This window comes from Cetorhinus maximus, chromosome 1, assembly GCF_964194155.1.
Source record: "Cetorhinus maximus chromosome 1, sCetMax3.hap1.1, whole genome shotgun sequence".
Lineage (NCBI taxonomy): Eukaryota > Metazoa > Chordata > Chondrichthyes > Lamniformes > Cetorhinidae > Cetorhinus > Cetorhinus maximus.
In genome coordinates this window covers 100,294,332-100,313,054 of record NC_135879.1, presented here as the reverse complement: position 1 = coordinate 100,313,054, position 18,723 = coordinate 100,294,332, and the positions used below count along the sequence as shown (strand labels likewise).

Genomic DNA, 18,723 nt, shown 5'->3' with positions numbered 1-18,723 from the left:
CGAAAACCAGTATATTTTAATATTTAAAGCTTTCTTTACTAATTTTGCAGTCATTCTACTAATATTGTTCAAGTACTTTGTTTAGTTATTTGTTCATTAGATGTACACCTTTCTTCATTTTACATATTACAAATTACATATAGGATGACTCCCACTTGTGTTGTTCTGCATCTTTGTGTGAATATTTCTCCTGTCTCTTCTGTGTATCAGGTCTGTTGTCTACATCATGATTATTAAATGTGTTTGTAAGTTTTCATGTCCTCAGTGATTAAGCATCATTGCTTCTTTTATCATTAATTAAGCCTCTTGGAAAGCAGTTCAGTTTTGGGAAGTAGGGGGTAGATAGTGGGGGGGGGGAGGGGAGTGCAGGAGTTTCACACTGGCTGGTAATGCATTGGATTCCTGATATACACAATCAAGTCAGTGAAAGGGAAGGGTGATGACAGTGAATCAGTTGCCCATTATACAGTCTTCACTGCAGCTGAAGTTGAATTTTACCCCATGCCTTCCCCCTTTCTGAAGAAGAGCAAAAAACTGAAGTGCAAGTGAAAAAAGGAATGAAAGTGAAAGAGAATAGAAAGAGCAAAACAGAAACAAAAGAGAGACAGGATAGAAAGAGGACAAGTGAAAGAGCAGAGACAGGAATGACAGAAGGAACAGGAATAGAAAGAGATACTGAAGAGAAAGAAAGAAATGAATATGTTGAGAGAGAGAGGGAAGTGAAGGAGGAGAGACAGATGGAAATGGAGGAGAACTAAAGTAAGAAAGAGGAACAAATGAAGGAGAGAGATTTGAAAGTAAATAGGAAGCGGAAGTGACGGCTGAAAGAGAAACAAAAGTAAAGCAGTGGAAAATGATATTGAAGGAAGAACTGGAGAAAAACATGTGAATGAGAAGGACAAAAACGTGGTGAAGGGAGAAAGAGAAATGAAGGAAATGGGTGATGAACAGAACTGAAGGAAAAGAGAGAGCAAAACAAAGTGGAGGATGAGAGAGAAGACTTTTTTTTTCAGGATCGACAGTGCCAGTATCCATAATTATAGGTTACAAGAGGCTAACATTGTTTTTTGGTGGAGCCTAGATTTTAAACAGTGGAGCCCAACCTATAAAGATTTAAAAACCATTCTTCTGGCCAGTGATGGTCCCAGTATGGGAATTAGTTTCCAATGAAATAGCTCCTGACTTTATTTGTTTCAACAACTCATGACCATGTTGAAGAGAGATTGTGATAATTTGGAGGCAGAGTAACTATGGGCTGAATTTTCCCCCTGTCGGGGGGAAGCTGAATGGCGGGCGCACAGGCGCGCTTCTGATTGGCGCCCCCAATCGTGGGTGTGGCACCATTTTACATGGGTGGGCCAATTAAGGCCCACCCAGTGTGACATCCACATGGAGCGCTATGCGCTCCCTGTGCGGGCGGGGGGGGGGGGGATCCCAAAATCGAGAGTGTGCTCTTTTCGCGCACACGCACAAAAGAGCGCAGTCATCTCCCTGAGGCTAAATGCTGCCTCAGGGAGATCGGCTCAGAATGTACAAAACCTAAAAATAGAAAAGTAAAATTTCCCTAACATGTCCCGTCATGCAACAATGTCACATGAGTTGGGACATGTCTATAATTGTCACGAAATCTTTATTAAAATTTTTTAAAGCGTACATGAAACCTCATCACACCCGTGGATGAGGTTTCATGCTTTTTCTAATTCCTGCTGGGGCTCCTGGCCTGTCCGCCAACCTTAAGGTTGGACGGGCAGGTCCTTTAATTACATAATTGACCCTGTCAATGGCCTCAATTGGCCATTGACAGGTCGGCGGGTGTGCAGCTGATTTCACTGAGCTCCCGCCTTCCTGAAAATTTAAATGGGGCGGGGTGACGTCGGGAGTTCCCCCTGACTGCACCGCGTGTCATTTTACGCGTCGGCAAGCGGGCCCCACCCCGCTCGCTGACGCGTAAAATCCTGCCCTATGTTGAGGGAAGCTGAAAAAGCAAAAGAGAGAGATCTTCTTAAGGAAATGTGGGAAAGCCCTGTTGGGGGAGGGAAAGAGAGAGACCCTTTTGAGAACTGAGTTAAGGAGGTTAGGCAGGGTGGAACTGAGTGAAAGGCACACTGTTAGAATGTTGGCTTGAGATACAACGAAACTCTGTTAAAGGAGGAGAGGAAGACACATATTAACTATTGAGGATATTGTATGTAATAAACCATGATTCCGCATTTAACATTCATGGAGGTCTTGTGGCACAGTGGGTAGCGTTCCTGCCCGAAGCTGTGGGTTCAAGTCTCACCCCAGGACTTGATGGCCTAGGAATGTATATCCATAACGCAGCCAAACAGGCTAATGTATCAACAATTTCAGGTATCAACCTGAAAATCCTTCCAACACACACCAATGGCAGGTGGTAAGAGTAGGAGTGATTCCTGGTCAGTCATGTGATTGAAAGAACATTGGAGCCTCTACCATCACTATCCATAGCTGCATACAAAATACATGTAAAAGTGCATGTTACCACAACAACTCGGACTCCTTAAGTGAACTGTAACACTACACCAACAGCAGCGAGCAACCTTGGGCTGAAATTCCTTCGGCCACAGCCTGCTGCTAGAAGTGTCGCAGCCTGGGGATTCTGGCAGCCAATATGACCAGCATTCACTGGATCCGAAACCCATTAAATAGGGTCATCAGCATAAAGAGACAGGGTCTGTGCCTATCAAGTCGTTCTCTGGGTGTCCTCTCTGCAGACGACCAGCAGCATCACAGACACAGCGTTGTTCTTCTGTGAGAAGGGAGGAGCTACTGGGGTTGAGGGTCACTGTTGTTGATTTAAACATGTTCCTTGTGGAAGTTGATCACTTGGGATCAATCGCTATTAGGAAAGCAATTTGATGTGGCCTATTTCACCAAATCTTTTCAAAGTACAGCTGCCTTGTGCAACCATTCCTTTTTCTGGCTGGCAAGATTTCTGACAATGAGAATCTTCAGCTGTCTCGCCTCGTGTATGACCTCAGGGCAGGGATGAGATGCAGCCTCCCCCCTCCTATCAGAATTTCCGAACATTAATGGGACAGGGATTTTGGGATGTCAACAAAACACTGAGGATGCTGAAAATCTGAAACAAAAACAAAAAAATGCTGGAAGAAATCAATGGGTCTGGCAGCATCTGTGAAAAGGGAAACGGTTATGTTTTTCTCTCCACAGGTGCTGCGACAGCTGCTGATCATTCCCAGCATTTTCTGCTTTTCATTTCAGGAGTTTAAGGGCCTTTGTTTCCCCATGAACAAATAACTGTGTAATAGAGTGCACCATAAACAGTGTTGCATTTTCCTAAAGTTTCCACTGTTCTTTCATGAAAATTCTACTGTAAAAAATAGAGACAGAACTTGACCAAAATTCCTGTGAAAAAGGATCACTCTAAATATGTAGCGCCAAAATACAAGAGATGCTATTAAGTGACATAATTGTGAAAAACAATTAAGTACATGCTAGACTTGCTTCACTCCTTCAATTCTTTTACTCCAAATTGAGATCTTGGAACTTTCAGTCTTACGCTTGAAGGATATTTAAAAATTTTAAGAATGCTGCTCCATAGTAAATATAGCAGAGCATTGCTGAATTAGAATATTCCAATTAAATCCGAACATTTGAAAAAGCTGGCTGCCAATAAAAAAGCATTACCCAGTGTCACAATCCTGATGCATTGCAAAAGAGACACCAGCAGATGGCAGTCATCTCAAGCCTTCGATCCTTGCATACATATTATCCTTCTTAGAACTCATTCAAGTTTTAGGAGTACAAAACAGGTCCTCATTGCACCAGTTTTGGAGAATGGTTCAAGTTTAAGGACAGCAGTGCTTTATCAGTGTCTCCTCAGTGAGAGGCTTTATTGAACTTGATGTATCATGGCTGCCCCCTTTCTCAGAGTTAATTCAATTCCTTGATGGTTTGCATGGATACACTTCATCATCTCTCATCTCCTTAGGGATGATGACTCTATTTCCTTTGTACAATATACCATCTTGGGCTGTCAATTAATATCGGTATACCCAATCGGCTCTTGTGACCACAGGTTTATCCTTGATACTCTCAGGCCATCCTTTTGTCACTACTACTTGTAGAGTTGCATCTTGTTGGGTAGTTTGCTCGATTTGAGCAAGACGCTTGTCTGTCAGATTCAAAACAAAAACAAAAATACCTGGAAAAACTCAGCAGGTCTGGCAACATCTGCGGAGAGGAACACAGTTAACGTTTCAATTCCGAATAACCCTTCAACAGAACTAAGTAAATATAGAAGAGAGGTGAAATATAAGCTGGTTTAAGGGTGGGTGGGACAAGTAGAGCTGGATAGAGGGCCAGTGATAGGTGGAGATAACCAAAAGATGTCATAGACAAAAGGACAAAGAGGTGTTGAAGGTGGTGATATTATCTAAGGAATGTGCTAATTAAGGGTAGAAAGCAGGACAAGCAAGGTACAGATAGCCCTAGTGGGGGTGGGGTGAAGGAATCGAAAAAGGCTAAAAGGTAGAGATAAAACAATGGATGGAAATACATTTAAAAATAATGGAAATGGGTGGGAAAAGAAAAATCTATATAAATTATTGGGGAAAAAAGGGGGGGATCAGAAAGTGGGTGGGGATGAAGGAGAGAGTTCATGATCTAAAATTGTTGAACTCAATATTCAGTCTGGAAGGCTGTAAAGTGCCTAATCGGAAGATGAGGTGCTGTTCCTCCAGTTTGCGTTGAGCTTCACTGGAACAATGCAGCAGGCCAAGGACGGACATATGGGCATGAGAGCAGGGTGGTGTGTTGAAATGGCAAGTGACAGGGAGGTCTGGGTCATGCTTGCGGACAGACCGAAGGTGTTCCGCAAAGCGGTCACCCAGTCTGCGTTTGGTCTCTCCAATGTAGAGGAAACCGCATTGGGAGCAATGAAAGCAGTAGACTAAATTGAGGGAAGTGCAAGTGAAATGCTGCTTCACTTGACAGGAGTGTTTGGGCCCTTGGACGGTGAGGAGAGGGAAAGTGAAGGGGCAGGTGTTGCACCTTCTGCGGTTGCATGGGAAGGTGCCGTGGGAGGGGGTTGAGGTGTAGGGGGTGATGGAGGAGTAGAGGAGGGAACGATCCCTGTGGAATGCCGCCGGGGGGGGTGAAGGGAAGATGTGTTTGGTGGTAGCATCATGCTGGAGTTGGCGGAAATGGCGGAGGATGATCCTTTGAATGCGGAGGCTGGTGGGGTGATAAGTGAGGACAAGGGGGACCCTATCATGTTTCTGGGAGGGAGAAGGAGGTGTGAGGGCGGATGCGCGGGAGATGGGCCGGACACGGTTGAGGGCCCTTTCAACCACCGTGGGTGGAAAACCTCGGTTAAGGAAGAAGGAAGACATGTCAGAGGAACTGTTTTTGAAAATTGCATCATCAGAACAGATGCGATGGAGGCGAATGAACTGAGAGAATGGGATGGAGTCCTTACAGGAAGCGGGGTGTGAGGAGCTGTAGTCGAGGTAGCTGTGGGAGTCGGTAGGCTTGTAATGGATATTGGTGGACAGCCTATCACCAGAAATTGAGACAGAGAGGTCAAGGAAGGGAAGGGAGGTGTCAGAGATGGACCATGTGAAAATGGTGGAGGGGTGGAAATTAGAAGCAAAATTAATAAATTTTTCCAGGTCCAGATGAGAGCATGAAGCAGCACCGAAGTAATCATCGATGTACCGGAGAAAGAGTTGTGGGAGGGGGCCAGAGTAGGACTGGAACAAGGAATGTTCCACATACCCCATAAAGAGACAGGCATAGCTGGGGCCCATGCGGGTACCCATAGCCACACCTTTTATTTGGAGGAAGTGAGAGGAGTTTAAGGAGAAATTGTTCAGTGTGAGTACAAGTTCAGCCAGACGGAGGAGAGTGGTGGTGGATGGGGATTGTTCTGGCCTCTGTTCGAGGAAGAAGCGGAGAGCCATCAGACCATCCCGATTGAGGATGGAGGTGTAGAGGGATTGGACGTCCATAGTGAAGAGGAGGCGGTTGGGGCCAGGGAACTGGAAATTGTTGATATGATGTAGGGTGTCAGAGGAATCACGGATGTAGGTGGGAACGGACTGGACAAGGGGAGAGAGAATGGAGTCAAGATAGCAAGAAATGAGCTCCGTGGGGCAGGAACAGGCTGACAGGATGGGTCTGCCGGGACAGTCCTGTTTGTGGATTTTGGGAAGGTGGTAGAAGTGGGCCGTCCAAGGTTGGGAGACTATCAGGTTGGAAGCTGTGGAAGGAAGATCTCCAGAGGAGATGAGGTCAGTAACAGTCCTGGAAACAATGGCTTGATGTTCAGTGGTGGGGTCATGGTCCAGGGGGAGGTAGGAGGAAGTGTCTGCGAGTTGACGCTCAGCCTCTATGAGGTAGAGGTCAGTGCGCCAGGCAACAACAGCACCACCCTTGTCAGCGGGTTTGATGACAATGTCAGGGTTGGACCTGAGAGAACGGAGTGCAGCATGTTCAGAGAGAGACAGGTTAGAGTGGGTGAGATTGTCAGATTCAAAGTCTAAATAGTTCACAAATCCAACAAATTATTGCACTGTTTTCACGTCTGTTTGTTGCTGCATCAGTGCTACAGCTCTGACCTTGTCAGGATCTGGGCGAAGATCTTTTGTTGTCAATACACGACCTATGTACTTTACTTCAGGCATTTTCAGTTGCAATTTGTTCTGTTCAGCTTCAGGTTTATCTGGTGAGCTCCCTCCAGCTGTCATATTAAATTCTGATCATGGTCCGCTATGGGTTCTTCCATTCTGTCTCCACATCCATAGACTGGTAGATCACTATGACTTCCACTCCGGGAAGATCACTGACTACCTCATGCTGTCTACATTGATACTCTTCTGGAGCCATGGAAATGTCACACGGCATGCGCAACCATCTGTATCTCCCGAACGGTATCCAGAATGTCATTATTAAGCTGCTGCTCTCATCCAGCTTCACTTGCCAGTAACCATCCTTCACAAAAAAGGGTAGTGAATACCTTTGCCGTGGCAAGTTGTGGCAAATTCCTTCCATGGTTGGCATGGGTAAAGAGATCTCCTTCATGTTTTATTTAGATCCTTTGGGTCTAAGCATACTCTCAACTTTCCAGGTTGTTTCACTGCTACCATGCTGCTAATCCAGTCTATACGAGTTGTCACTTTTTTGATTACTCCCTCCTTTCCCAGTTCTTCAAACTTATCTTTTAGGCTTGACTTGAGGGCAGCTGGAACTCTTCCCGGCAGATGCAGAATTGGTCTTACACTCTCATCTATTTCTAGATGGTCTTCTCCAGGTAGACATCCCAACCCTATAAACACATCTTTGTATTCCTCTAAGATCTGTTCTGCCGTCAATGGTTTCGTGTGCTGTGACATGTTGTGAATCTCTGTTGGCACATTCAGGGTTACCAGTCCAAGCTTTAGACTTGCTTCAGCTGAACTGAGTGGGCGTTGTGTGCCATCTTTGATCTAGAACTCTAGATCTTCCTTCTTGCCATTGCATTGGACTCTCAGACTGATTTGTCCTCTTGGTTATGAGTATCGCACCATCGTATAGCCTCAACTTAACTTTCGAGGGTTTCATTTTCAGACTGCCATGTTGAGCTACTTTGAACAGGTCTGTGAGGTCATTATGTTGCACGGTGCACCAGTGTCTATCTGACACTTCTTGGTCGCTTGATACTCTGTTTCTGGGGTCATCATTGTAACAGTCACAAACCATTTATCTCCTATAGACTTGACTGAACCAACTTGTTGTATGGTACATAGTTCTTCGTCAGACTCTTCTGCTGATATCTCTCCAGTGGCCATCTGTGTAGGCTTATGTTGCTTCTTCTTAACCAAACACTTGTGTGCAAAATTATTCTGTGTCTTGCAGTTAAACACTGCTTTCCCCATGCTGGGCAATCCTTCTTTTCCTTTGTATCATGTTGTCCACAGTATTTGCATCCTGCCTTTTGCCTGCAATTGTTCTGCTCTTTTAGCCTGGAATGTCTCTCAGCGTAATGCATCTCCCGGTCTGTACTGCCATACATGTGCTCTAGCTGATGTTTCACAACTTCCGCATTTTGACACATGTCTATCACTTTCTTTAACGTAAGTTTCCTGTCTTTCAGTAGACTGACTCTAACCGCATACCTAAGACTAATCTACCTTTAATCAGATCATCTTTTAACCGCCTGAATTGATTCTGCAAGCTGTATTGCTGCAGTCACATACTGTTCAATGCTATCCTTTGCACCCTAAGGTCTAGTGTTGAATACATAGCATTCACGTTCACTCGGGGTTCAAAGCGTTCGTTCAAGGCTTTCAAAATCTCTGTTGTCTTTTTTTCTCTATTCATCCGTTAGATTTAGGGTGATACACACTTTGTAGCAGTCCCTCCCCAGCAGTGTTAGGAGTGTGGCTACTCTTATCTGTTCCGGCTCGTTAATTAAGTCTGTTGCAATTGCATATTTTTGCCATTGCAAATGGAAAAAATGCCAGTTCTGCCACGTATCTCCATTTATTTCTACTGGTGTCGGGAAGGAGAAGTTTACAGCAGCCATATTCACTCACTCAGTATCTTACTTGCAGCCTTCGATTTGTTTGCTTTTCCCTATTCTTTTTTCAGCAGTTTTTAGTGGATTTGAACATGTTTGTGTGCCTGGGTTCTCTGTCTTCTCTGCAGCATTTGCAAGATTCAAAAATCTGTTTTTATCTCCACTTCTCGATACTACATTTTAAGTTTAAGGACAGCAGTACTTCATCAGTGAGAGGTTTTATTGAACTTGATACTTGATGTATCATGGCTGCCCCGAGTCATTCTCTCATGGCAGACATCACATAACTATAACAGGCGAGGTTGTACACTGAGTAATGATTGCATTTCAAAACATAAATAGAGATAAACCAGGCTTGATGAGAGTCAGTTTCAGAGACCAATGATCAGCAGCCCAATAACCTGAAAGAAGCTCGACCCCATTATTGAGTTGGGCCATTTTTCAGGCATCCGGGACAACTTATGTTAGTCCCTTTACATGTGCTAATGAAGGACTTAATGCCTGTTTAGGGCACTGCAGGAAACCTGAGCCCCCTTGAGCAGAGCAGATGCCATGCCTGATAAGCAAATGTTACAGTCATGGATACAGTCACTATCAAAAGGTTTTTTTTTTTAAGTTTGACTTGGAGCAGGAAGATGCACTCCTGTGCCTCCCAGCTGCAGCATTCCTGAGCGTCATGGTCACTCAATGATTGCACCCCTAATCTGGGAATTTATCTTCAAGCCACTGTCGACAAGGCATGCCGCTCAGCATTCATCCTTATAAAACAAGCTAGCTGCCTGTGAGGACGTGGCAGGTACTGGCAGCTCACCCAAATAATGCTAATGAAGCTCTTCAGGCCCAATTTCAGTCTCAGTTCTCCCAGCTGAGGCATGCACGCTGAGTGTGCTACCTAACTCAGGCCTGGAGTTCGACCCCTTAGTATCCGTTTTCATGAATATATGAAAAATCTGTATTGGGGGGCTGGAGGGGAGAGGGGGCAAAGTGCATTGTTCCTGTTAGAGTTGGCATTCTGTTAAAAATCAGAAACTGACTATAAAAACTGACTGGACCCCATGAAGTCAAAGGCATCAAGTCAGACATGGCACAGAAACATCCTGCTGATTACCACCTACCATCCCTCTTCTGCTGATGAATCAGTGCTTCTCCATGTTGAACACCACTTGGAGGAAGCACTGAGGGTGGCAAGGGCACAGAACGTACTCAGGGTAGGGGACTTTAATGTCCATCATCAGGAGTGGCTCAGTAGCACCACTGTTACACACCGAGCTGGCTGAGTCCAAAGGACATAGCTGCTGTACTGACTCTACAGCAGGTGGTAAGAGAACCAACAAGAGGGAAAAAACTACTTGACCTCATATTCACCCATCTATCTCTCACAATTGCATCTGTCCATGACAGTATTGGTAGGAGTGACCACTGCATAGTGCTTGTGGAGACGAAGTCCTGTCTTCACATTGAGGATACCCTCCACCGTGTTGTGTGGTACTACCACTATGTTAAATGAGATATAGATTTCAAACAGATCTAGCAACTCGAGACTGGGCATCCACGTAGTGCTGTGGGCCATCAGCAGCAGCAGAATTGTACTCAACCACAATCTGTAACCTCATGGCCTGGCTTATCCCCCTCTCTACCATTACCATCAAACCAAGGGATCAACCCTGCCCTGGTTCGGTGAAGAGTGCAGGAGGGCATGTCAGGAGCAGCACCAGGCATATCTAAAAATGAGCTGCCAACCTCGTGAAGCTATAACACAGGACTACTTGGCGTGCCAAACAGCGAAAACAGCATATGATAGACAAAGTGAAGCAACCCCGCAACCAACGGATCAATCTAAGTTCTGCAGTCCTGCCACATCCAGTCATGAATGGTGGTGGACAATTAAACAACTAACAGGAGGAGGAGGAGGAGGTTCCACAAATATCCCCATCCTCAATGATGGAGGATCCCAGCACATCAGTGCAAAAGACAAGGTTGAAGCATTTGCAACAATCTTCAGCCAGAAGTGCCGAGTGGATGATCCATCCCTGCCTCCTCCGGAGGTCCCCAGCATCACAGATGCCAGTCTTCAGCCAATTCAATTCACTTCACATGATATCAAGAAACTGAAGGCACTGGATGCTGCAAAAACTATGGGGCCTGACAACATTCCAGCGATAGTACTGAAGACGTGCTGCAGAACTAGCTGCACTCTTAGCCAAGCTGTTTCAGTACCAACTACAACATTGGCATCTACCCGGTAATGTGGAAAATTGCCCAGGTATGTCCTGTCCACAAAAAGTAGGACAAGTCCAACCTTGCCAATTACCAGCCCATCAGTCTACTCTTGATTATCAGCAAATTGATGGAAGGGGTCGTCAACAGTACTAAAAAGCTGCACTTATTCAGAAGCAACCTGTTCACTGATAGTCAGTTTGGCTTCAACCACGACTACACAGCACCTGACATCATTACAGCCTTGGTTCAAACATGGACAAAAGAGCTGAATTCCAGAGGTGAGGTGAGAGTGGTTGTGGTCATTGGAGGTCAGTCATCTCAGCTCCAGGACATCACTCCAGGAGCTCCTCAGGGTAGTATTCTCAGCCCAACCATCTTCAGCTGCTTAATCAATGACCTTCCTTCCATCATAAAGTCAGAAGTGGGAATGTTCGCGAATGATTTGCACAATGTTCAGCATTATTTGCGACTCCTCAGATACTGAAGCAGTTCATGCCCAAATGCAGCAAGATCTGGACAACCTTCAGGCTTGGGCTGATAGGTGAGTGACGAGTAACATTCGCAAGTAACAAGTGCCAGGTAATGACCAACTCCAACAAGAGAGAATCCAACTATTGCCCCTTGATGTTCAATGGCATTACCATCACTGAATCCCCCCACTATCAACATCCTGACCCATTGACCAGAAACTGAACTGGACTAACCGTCTAAATACCGTGGCTACAAAAGCAGATCAGAGGCTGGGAATTCTGTGGAGAGTAACTCACCTCTTGACCCCCCTCCCAAAGCCTATCCACCATCTACAAGGCACAAGTCAGGAGTGTGATGGAATACTCCCCACTTGCCTGGATGAGTGCAGCTCTAACAATACTCAAGAAACTCAACACCATCCAGAACAAAGTGCCTGCTTGATTGGCACGCCATCCACCACCTCCAACATCCATTCCCTCCACCACCAACACACAGTGGCAGCAGTGTGTCCCATCTACAAGATGCAATGCAACAACTCACCAAGGCCCCTTCAACAGCACCCTCCAAACCCGCGACCTCAACCACCTAGAAGGACAAGGGCAGCAAATGCATGGGAACACCACCTGCAAGTTCCCCTCCAAGTCACTCACCATCCTGACTTGGAAATATATCGCTGTTCCTTCACTGTCGCTGGGTCAAAATCCTGGAACTCCCTTCCTAACAGCACTGTGGGTGTACCTACACCGCATGGACTGCAGCGGTTCAAGAAGGCAGCTCACTGCCACCTTCTCAAGGCAATTAAGGATGGGCAATAAAATTGCTGGCTTAGACAGCGATGCTCACATCCCATGAAAGAATAAAAATAAACAACAAAATATATGCAACAGGTCAGTTTGTGTTTGAAAGGAAAAAAGATTTCTGCTTTGACCCTTTATCAGAATTAGTAACTGGATTTATTAAGGATTAAGCTCAAAGGTAAGGAACAAATTAGAAAGCAGTTGAGTGCTGGAATTACAAGTACAGAGGAGTAGCTAATGGAGTTAATAACAAAGAAAAGTACAGCACAGGAACAGGCCCTTCGGCCCTCCAAGCCTGCGCCGATCATAACCTAAGAATATTTTTGTTTGTTGGAAAAAGGTAAAACAAAATGCTGATTTATTATACAAAGACCATCACAGTCATCAATGAAAGTTCATTAGAAAGCAAAAGGGAGTGAAAATGGCTTCAAAATGGGAAGAGAATGAAGTGGAAGGTGAATGGGGCAAGTGCAGGAAAATGGGGTTGAAAGCATGAATTGGGAAAGGTTGATCTCTCTTGTAAGTAGGCGTGTTAGCAGGTGTGTTTTTCAGTAGGGTCGTGTTATTGATGAACTAAATGGTGAAAGATGGCCCAGCAATTTCAGAGGTTAGTGAGATGAAACGTAGAGGCAAGAGGAATCTTGATCTGTATTAAGGGAAAGAGATGATCTTCGAGAAATGAGACAGGTGATTAAAGAACCTGCGACCACAAGAGTGAAAGTCTCAGCGGAGCAAAAGGAAAGAAAATTTTCATAAGCTCTGATGTACATACTGGAGTCATTAAAGCAAATATGATACAGATGGGGAAACTGGATGAGCCCTTGCAGGAAGTGAAGTGGAAAGAAATATAATACAAAGACTTATAAAAGATGTCTGTGGAAAACCCATTAATAGTTAGAAAGAAGGCCAGGAGAGGGAGCAAAAGTTCAGAAATAGAGCATATAATGAAGGAATGGGTGGGAATAGGAAGCATAAACAAGATGCCTCAGATTAGGGTGAGAACAGGAAGCAACACTACATAATGTATCAGAGGAGGAGGTCAGGGATAGGATGAGTAGGATCGGAATGGACAGCAACCTGCAAAAAGGACAGATGTAGCTGAGAACCATGTGTATTCCAGTTTCTTAATATGGAAGTAGCATTATCTTTAATGTGGAAAAAAGGAAGTAGATTTAAAAGAGGTTATTAATTCCCAGACAGGTTCAGCCACAAAAGGGGAGTGGTCTGAGTCATTGATCAAGGAAGAATTCCCATTTTCCTTATCCAATACATTTTCACTGCTTGATAAAGATGTTCTTTATATATTTTTCAGCACTTATCCCTGCTTTCCATTTCTTATAAATTCACATGTTATTAAACGCATCACTACTCCCTTGTTATTGTGGTTAGCATAATGCACTCTGGGCTTCCAATTATACCTTTTCACTATATTTTTTATGTTCAGTTTTACAAAAGAGGTTTATCTTACAGTTTCTAATGCTATGAAGGATAATGTTAAATCATCTTTCAGATGCTTATGGACTTGCTGTGTATTTCCAACAGATTTCCAATATTTTTAAAATTTCTATTAATTTGCTGAATCGCTTTTGCTAGATTCACACACTAATTTGCTTACACTATGAGATGTTCACTATACTGTGCATCTCATTATAATAAACTAGAAATGATTTGCTTCCGAGAACTACATTATGTTGAGGCTGAAGGTTGAAGCATGTCTGTATTACAGTGAAAGTCTGGAGTGTGTTTGTGGAGTGTGTTTTTGAATTCTTAGTTTTTTTATCAATTAATCATTAGGCAGGTGCATCATATTTTTATTTTATTGAACCACTTATTGACGCGGCCACTGTTCACTACCAAGAACACACACATGTTTGAGAAGATTTCAGCATTCCAGCAACTGATGAGAGTCAATGGTGAGAATGTCAAGAGAAGATTTCCTACGTGCTCCAGATGGAATCAAATTGTAAACCTGTTCTTTATCAAATTTATAATTTGGCTACATCTGCTTTACAGAGAAAATCTTCTCCAGTGCTTATTCCACAGAACCAGCTGTGGTAGTTAAGATATCCCTTGAGCACAGTAAGACTGGTTTTAAACCAGTCTCTTGTGCATTTCTCACCTATAACTGTTTCAGATGAATCAACTGTAGTGTTGCATAACTCCATAGCATCTGTTCCCAGTTATCATTTATATATTCCCTTTGTCTTTTTTTAGTCCTTTTATGTCTGTGATTCATATTTAATACACAGTTGAATCAGGAATTCCCACCTTAATTTCATTGTGTAATGTTGTTTATGATCATTAACCATCGTACACTAAAAACATGTTCCTCTTACCCATCCCTCTAATGACACAAACTATGCAGGGTGCATCTGGCTTAGATGGACAGCCAGGACTGCGGGTGAGTGAGTCACATTTGTACTCTTTGTCCTTCCTTTTGACTATCTCCTTTCTGCTTGGTGCTGGCAGTCCACTGGAGTCAGTAAATGCTGTGCTCATGATCCCTTCCTTCGTACTCACTCCACTCTCTGTGCATGGAAAGCTCACAGTTCAGTGTGAGGCACTGGCAAGTCCTGTTGACTAATTTACCTTTTTTCACTATCCATTCAGGACAATGTTGCTCCAGGGAAAACTGAGACAGGGAGAGAGTGTCAGTGTCTTGGGATTTAGCTTTAAATATTGCCCACTGTTAAGGACAGCATTAGAACTATACAACCTTTGCAATTATATAGGGCCCTGAGCCAGTCAGGGATGGATCCAGTGAAAGAAAACCTAGGCAATGGTTTGGTCAATTATTTTTACATTACTGATGGCAAGTGTGCCTTTTCACAATCATACATGTATGGATTTCATACTAGATTAAATAAGGATTAATTAATATAATTGTCTTGTAAAATGTGGGGGTCTCAAAACAGAATCTTTATATGGGGGCCACAACCTGGCAAACAATGTTCCTGTCTGCTATTACACTACATTGTTATCAAAAGAACCAACAAAAAAAAGACAAGATTTACAGCCTGAGTTCACAGATTCTCTTCTATAACGGATCAACTTGGAACCAATCTCAGATGGTGCAGTCACAAGGTCAACATGATTTCTAATGGTAATTTTAATCATGTTAATGGGTAGTACAGCAGACCAAGACAATTTCCTGGTCATTTGTCATTATGTTGGACTTGTGTTAGGCAGTCACAAGTTGAGGAAGTAAAAAAGAAAATTGTGGAATTGGAATAAAAAAGACGATCTTCTGCACTACACTGCCTCTGCCTTTTTAGAAATGTTTTAATAGCATTAAATAGGACAAAGCTCTGGGGCAATTCTCATGAATGTGAGTTTTTTTTATCTCTATCTCCTAGACGAGACAAGTCTTTTCGTTTATCAGTATTTTGAGGGAATGTTCACCACAGTTAATTGTTTTCTTTGTGTTCAAAGGGTACCGATGGTCCAATGGGTCCCGCAGGTCCAGCAGGCCCAAAGGGAGATAGAGTAAGTACTGAATTTTAGGAATGTTTTACAATGCCTTGTATGAATTGAGAAGGAGTAGTGTATAATGTACATCGATAAATACAGTGCGTGAGATAAACAGAAATATGTTACACTTTACTTTGATGAATCATTGATGAAAAATAACCAAAAATAACCACGTGGCTGGCCGTAATGCTGTGTCTATAACTGTTGCTCTACTCTGATCTTGTATATCATTTACTTTGATAACATTTTTCCCTTTTCTATTCATAATTCCCTTCCTCTCACCTTACCTCCAACCTCATATTTGGACCCAGGAGAGATCCTTGATTGAATGAGTAGAATAGCCCCTGAAAGATCTACTCAATTTACTCAAGAGCTGCCCAATTAGGTGAAGTGAGCAGAGCTTCTTTCTCCCTTTTAGTCCTGCATCTTGTCACTGCTCTGTGTTCTGTAACAACCCACCCAGACCAGAAGCTACTCATTTCAGGTTGCGTTGATTTAGTAACTTGAGCTACAGCCTCTTGCTACATGGTAGCGCCTCTGTCATGTGTCTCAAATAATATGTGACAACATCCCTTTACAGTGTCTTTCAGCATTGAGTTTTAAGCTCAAACATTCCCAAGTGTGCTCAAAGTATCCAATTTAGGAGACTTCAGTCTGCCCTGTCTTTAGTCCTGGTGATATCTGCTCTCTAAATATGGCATTGTTTAAAGAGGTACTCTGTTCTGATTCTATAATATCGCAACTCTGCCAGAAGCTGTTCGGAAAGTACTCTGACATTTTGGCGTTGAAAACTGAAAGTTTGCCCAGATTGTTAAGGAGTGCTGAGATGTATTTTCCTATTCGTAAATCATTTTCTCAAAAGGTAAACTTTTAAGCAGAAAAAAATTAGAGGCAGTTTTTGTGCTGTAACTCCATGTTTACCAGAAACTGCAATTAAGATTTGCCTAAACTCATTGTACATAGGACCGTTACAGCCAACAGATAGAGGAGACTTTCTGTGACTCCAGACAATATTATTCATCAGTAATCAAGCGGTAGCATTTCCACTTTGGGTGTAATTGGCAAAATGAGCCCAAATTTCACTCTTTCTCCAAAGTGCATTTATCATTCAAGTTTCTGCCCAAATCTATTTGCATAATCACAAACATTAAATCTTCCATAAACCGGTGCAACTGGGCAGCATAAAGGAATGTCATTTTTTTGGGTTTTCTTCTTTGCATTAAAAAATATTCCGTTTTTTTAAAGAGTGGTAACTTGGTGCCATAGCTGAAAATGGGTTAATCGCAAAGAATATGCATTTTTAATAAGAGCATGCAACCTCCCATCTGTGAGTGAATTACTTTTAAGTCACTCAAAATGACTTTAAAAAAGAAAAGCAAGCTAATTTTGAAGACCCTTCCCAGACGGCCACAAATGGGCACAATCAACATAAACAGCTCCTCTGACATGTCCTCCTTCTTCCTTAACCGAGGTTTTCCATCCACGGTCGTTGACAGGGCCTTCAACCGTGTCCGGCCCATATCCCGCGCATCCTCCCTCACGCCTTCTCCTCCTTCCCAGAAACATGATAGGGTCCCCCTTGTCCTCACTTATCACCCCACCAGCCTCCGCATTCAAAGGATCATCCTCCGCCATTTCCGCCAACTCCAGCATGATGCCACCACCAAACACATCTTCCCTTCACCCCCCCTGACGGCATTCCGTAGGGATCGTTCCCTCCGGGACACCCTGGTCCACTCCTCCATCACCCCCTACTCCTCAACCCCAACTTATGGCACCTCCCCATGCCCACGCAGAAGATGCAACACCTGCCCCTTCACTTCCTCTCTCCTCACCGTCCAAGGGCCCAAACACTCCTTTCAAGTGAAGCAGCATTTCACTTGCATTTCCCCTAACTTAGTCTACTGCATTCGTTGCTCCCAATGCGGTCTCCTCTACATTGGAGAGACCAAACGCAAACTGGGCGACCGTTTTGCAGAACACCTGCGGTCTGTCCGCAAGAAAGACCCAAACCTCCCTGTCGCTTGCCATTTTAACACTCCACCCTGCTCTCTTGCCCACATGTCTGTCCTTGGCTTGCTGCATTGTTCCAGTGAAGCCCAACGCAAACTGGAGGAACAGCACCTCATCTTCCGACTAGGCACTTTACAGCCTTCCGGGCTGAATATTGAATTCAACAACTTTAGATCTTAAACTCCCCCTCCCCCCATCCCCACCCCGTTTCTCCACCCCCCCACCCCCCGCCTTTTTTTCAATAATTTATATAGATTCTTCTTTCCCCACCTATTTCCATTATTTTTAAATCTAAAACTAAAACCTTGTTAGTCTGTCCACCCCACCCCCACTAGAGCTGTACTTTGAGTATCCTGTCTTCCATTCTTAATTAGCACTTTTCTTAGACAAATATCACCACCTTCAACACCTCTTTGATCCTTTTCTCTGTGACATCTTTTGATTATCTGCTCCTATCACGGCTTGCTTATCTCCACAATCACCACACCCTCAACTTCTCTCTTCCCCCCCCCGCCCCCCACCCACCTTGAACCAGTTTATATTTCTCCTTTCTCCTAACTATGCTTCAGTTCTGCCGAAGGGCCATGAAGGCTCGAAACGTTAACTGATTTCTTCTCCGCCGATGCTGCCAGACCTGCTGAGTTTTTCCAGGTAATTCTGTTTTTGTTTTATAAACTCACCATGCTCATTATTTCAATCTGGGGCGTGGCCAGGTCAGTGGCCGGGATCAGTTTACAGCACAGTTTTTTTTAAAGCAGCATTAAGGACTGTGAAAACTTGATTTAGGATCAACATAATTTGCATTTTAAAATTTCACCATCTTTTCCCTTGTTCTGCCAATTTCAGCCAGAGTTAAAATTCTAGGCCAAGACATATTTAATTCATTGGTAATGAATGTGCAAATATGACATAGAATGCTGGAACAACAAAGCACTATAGTTCTCATTTATTCACTGTGGCTGTAAATGACGTGTCTAAACCATATTGCACATTTTGAACCCATTAAAACAAATCTCATATAAGGATGATGGATGAAATTAGATTATATAGGGTTAGAGTCAACTTGGAGTGTTTGCATCAGGAAACAGGTAGTTTTCTTTTCCAAAATAGCCCATGTTGCTGTTCTGTTCATCAGACTAAAAGAATTTTGATAGTTGTTGGTGAGGTAATAAAGCCAAATAATCCCATGTAAACAAGCAATACAACATA

At 43.6% G+C, this 18,723-nt stretch overlaps 1 protein-coding gene across 1 annotated transcript in view; it reads left to right on the top strand.

Annotated features, from left to right (window-relative positions):
- col25a1 (collagen type XXV alpha 1 chain) overlaps positions 1-18,723 on the top strand; it is a 227,159-nt gene that overhangs the window by 154,147 nt on the left and 54,289 nt on the right. The window contains exons 28-29 of the mRNA XM_078544797.1: positions 14,396-14,431; positions 15,463-15,516. Of these exons, the coding sequence (XP_078400923.1) occupies positions 14,396-14,431; positions 15,463-15,516 (90 nt within the window). The remainder of the gene's footprint in view (positions 1-14,395; positions 14,432-15,462; positions 15,517-18,723) is intronic.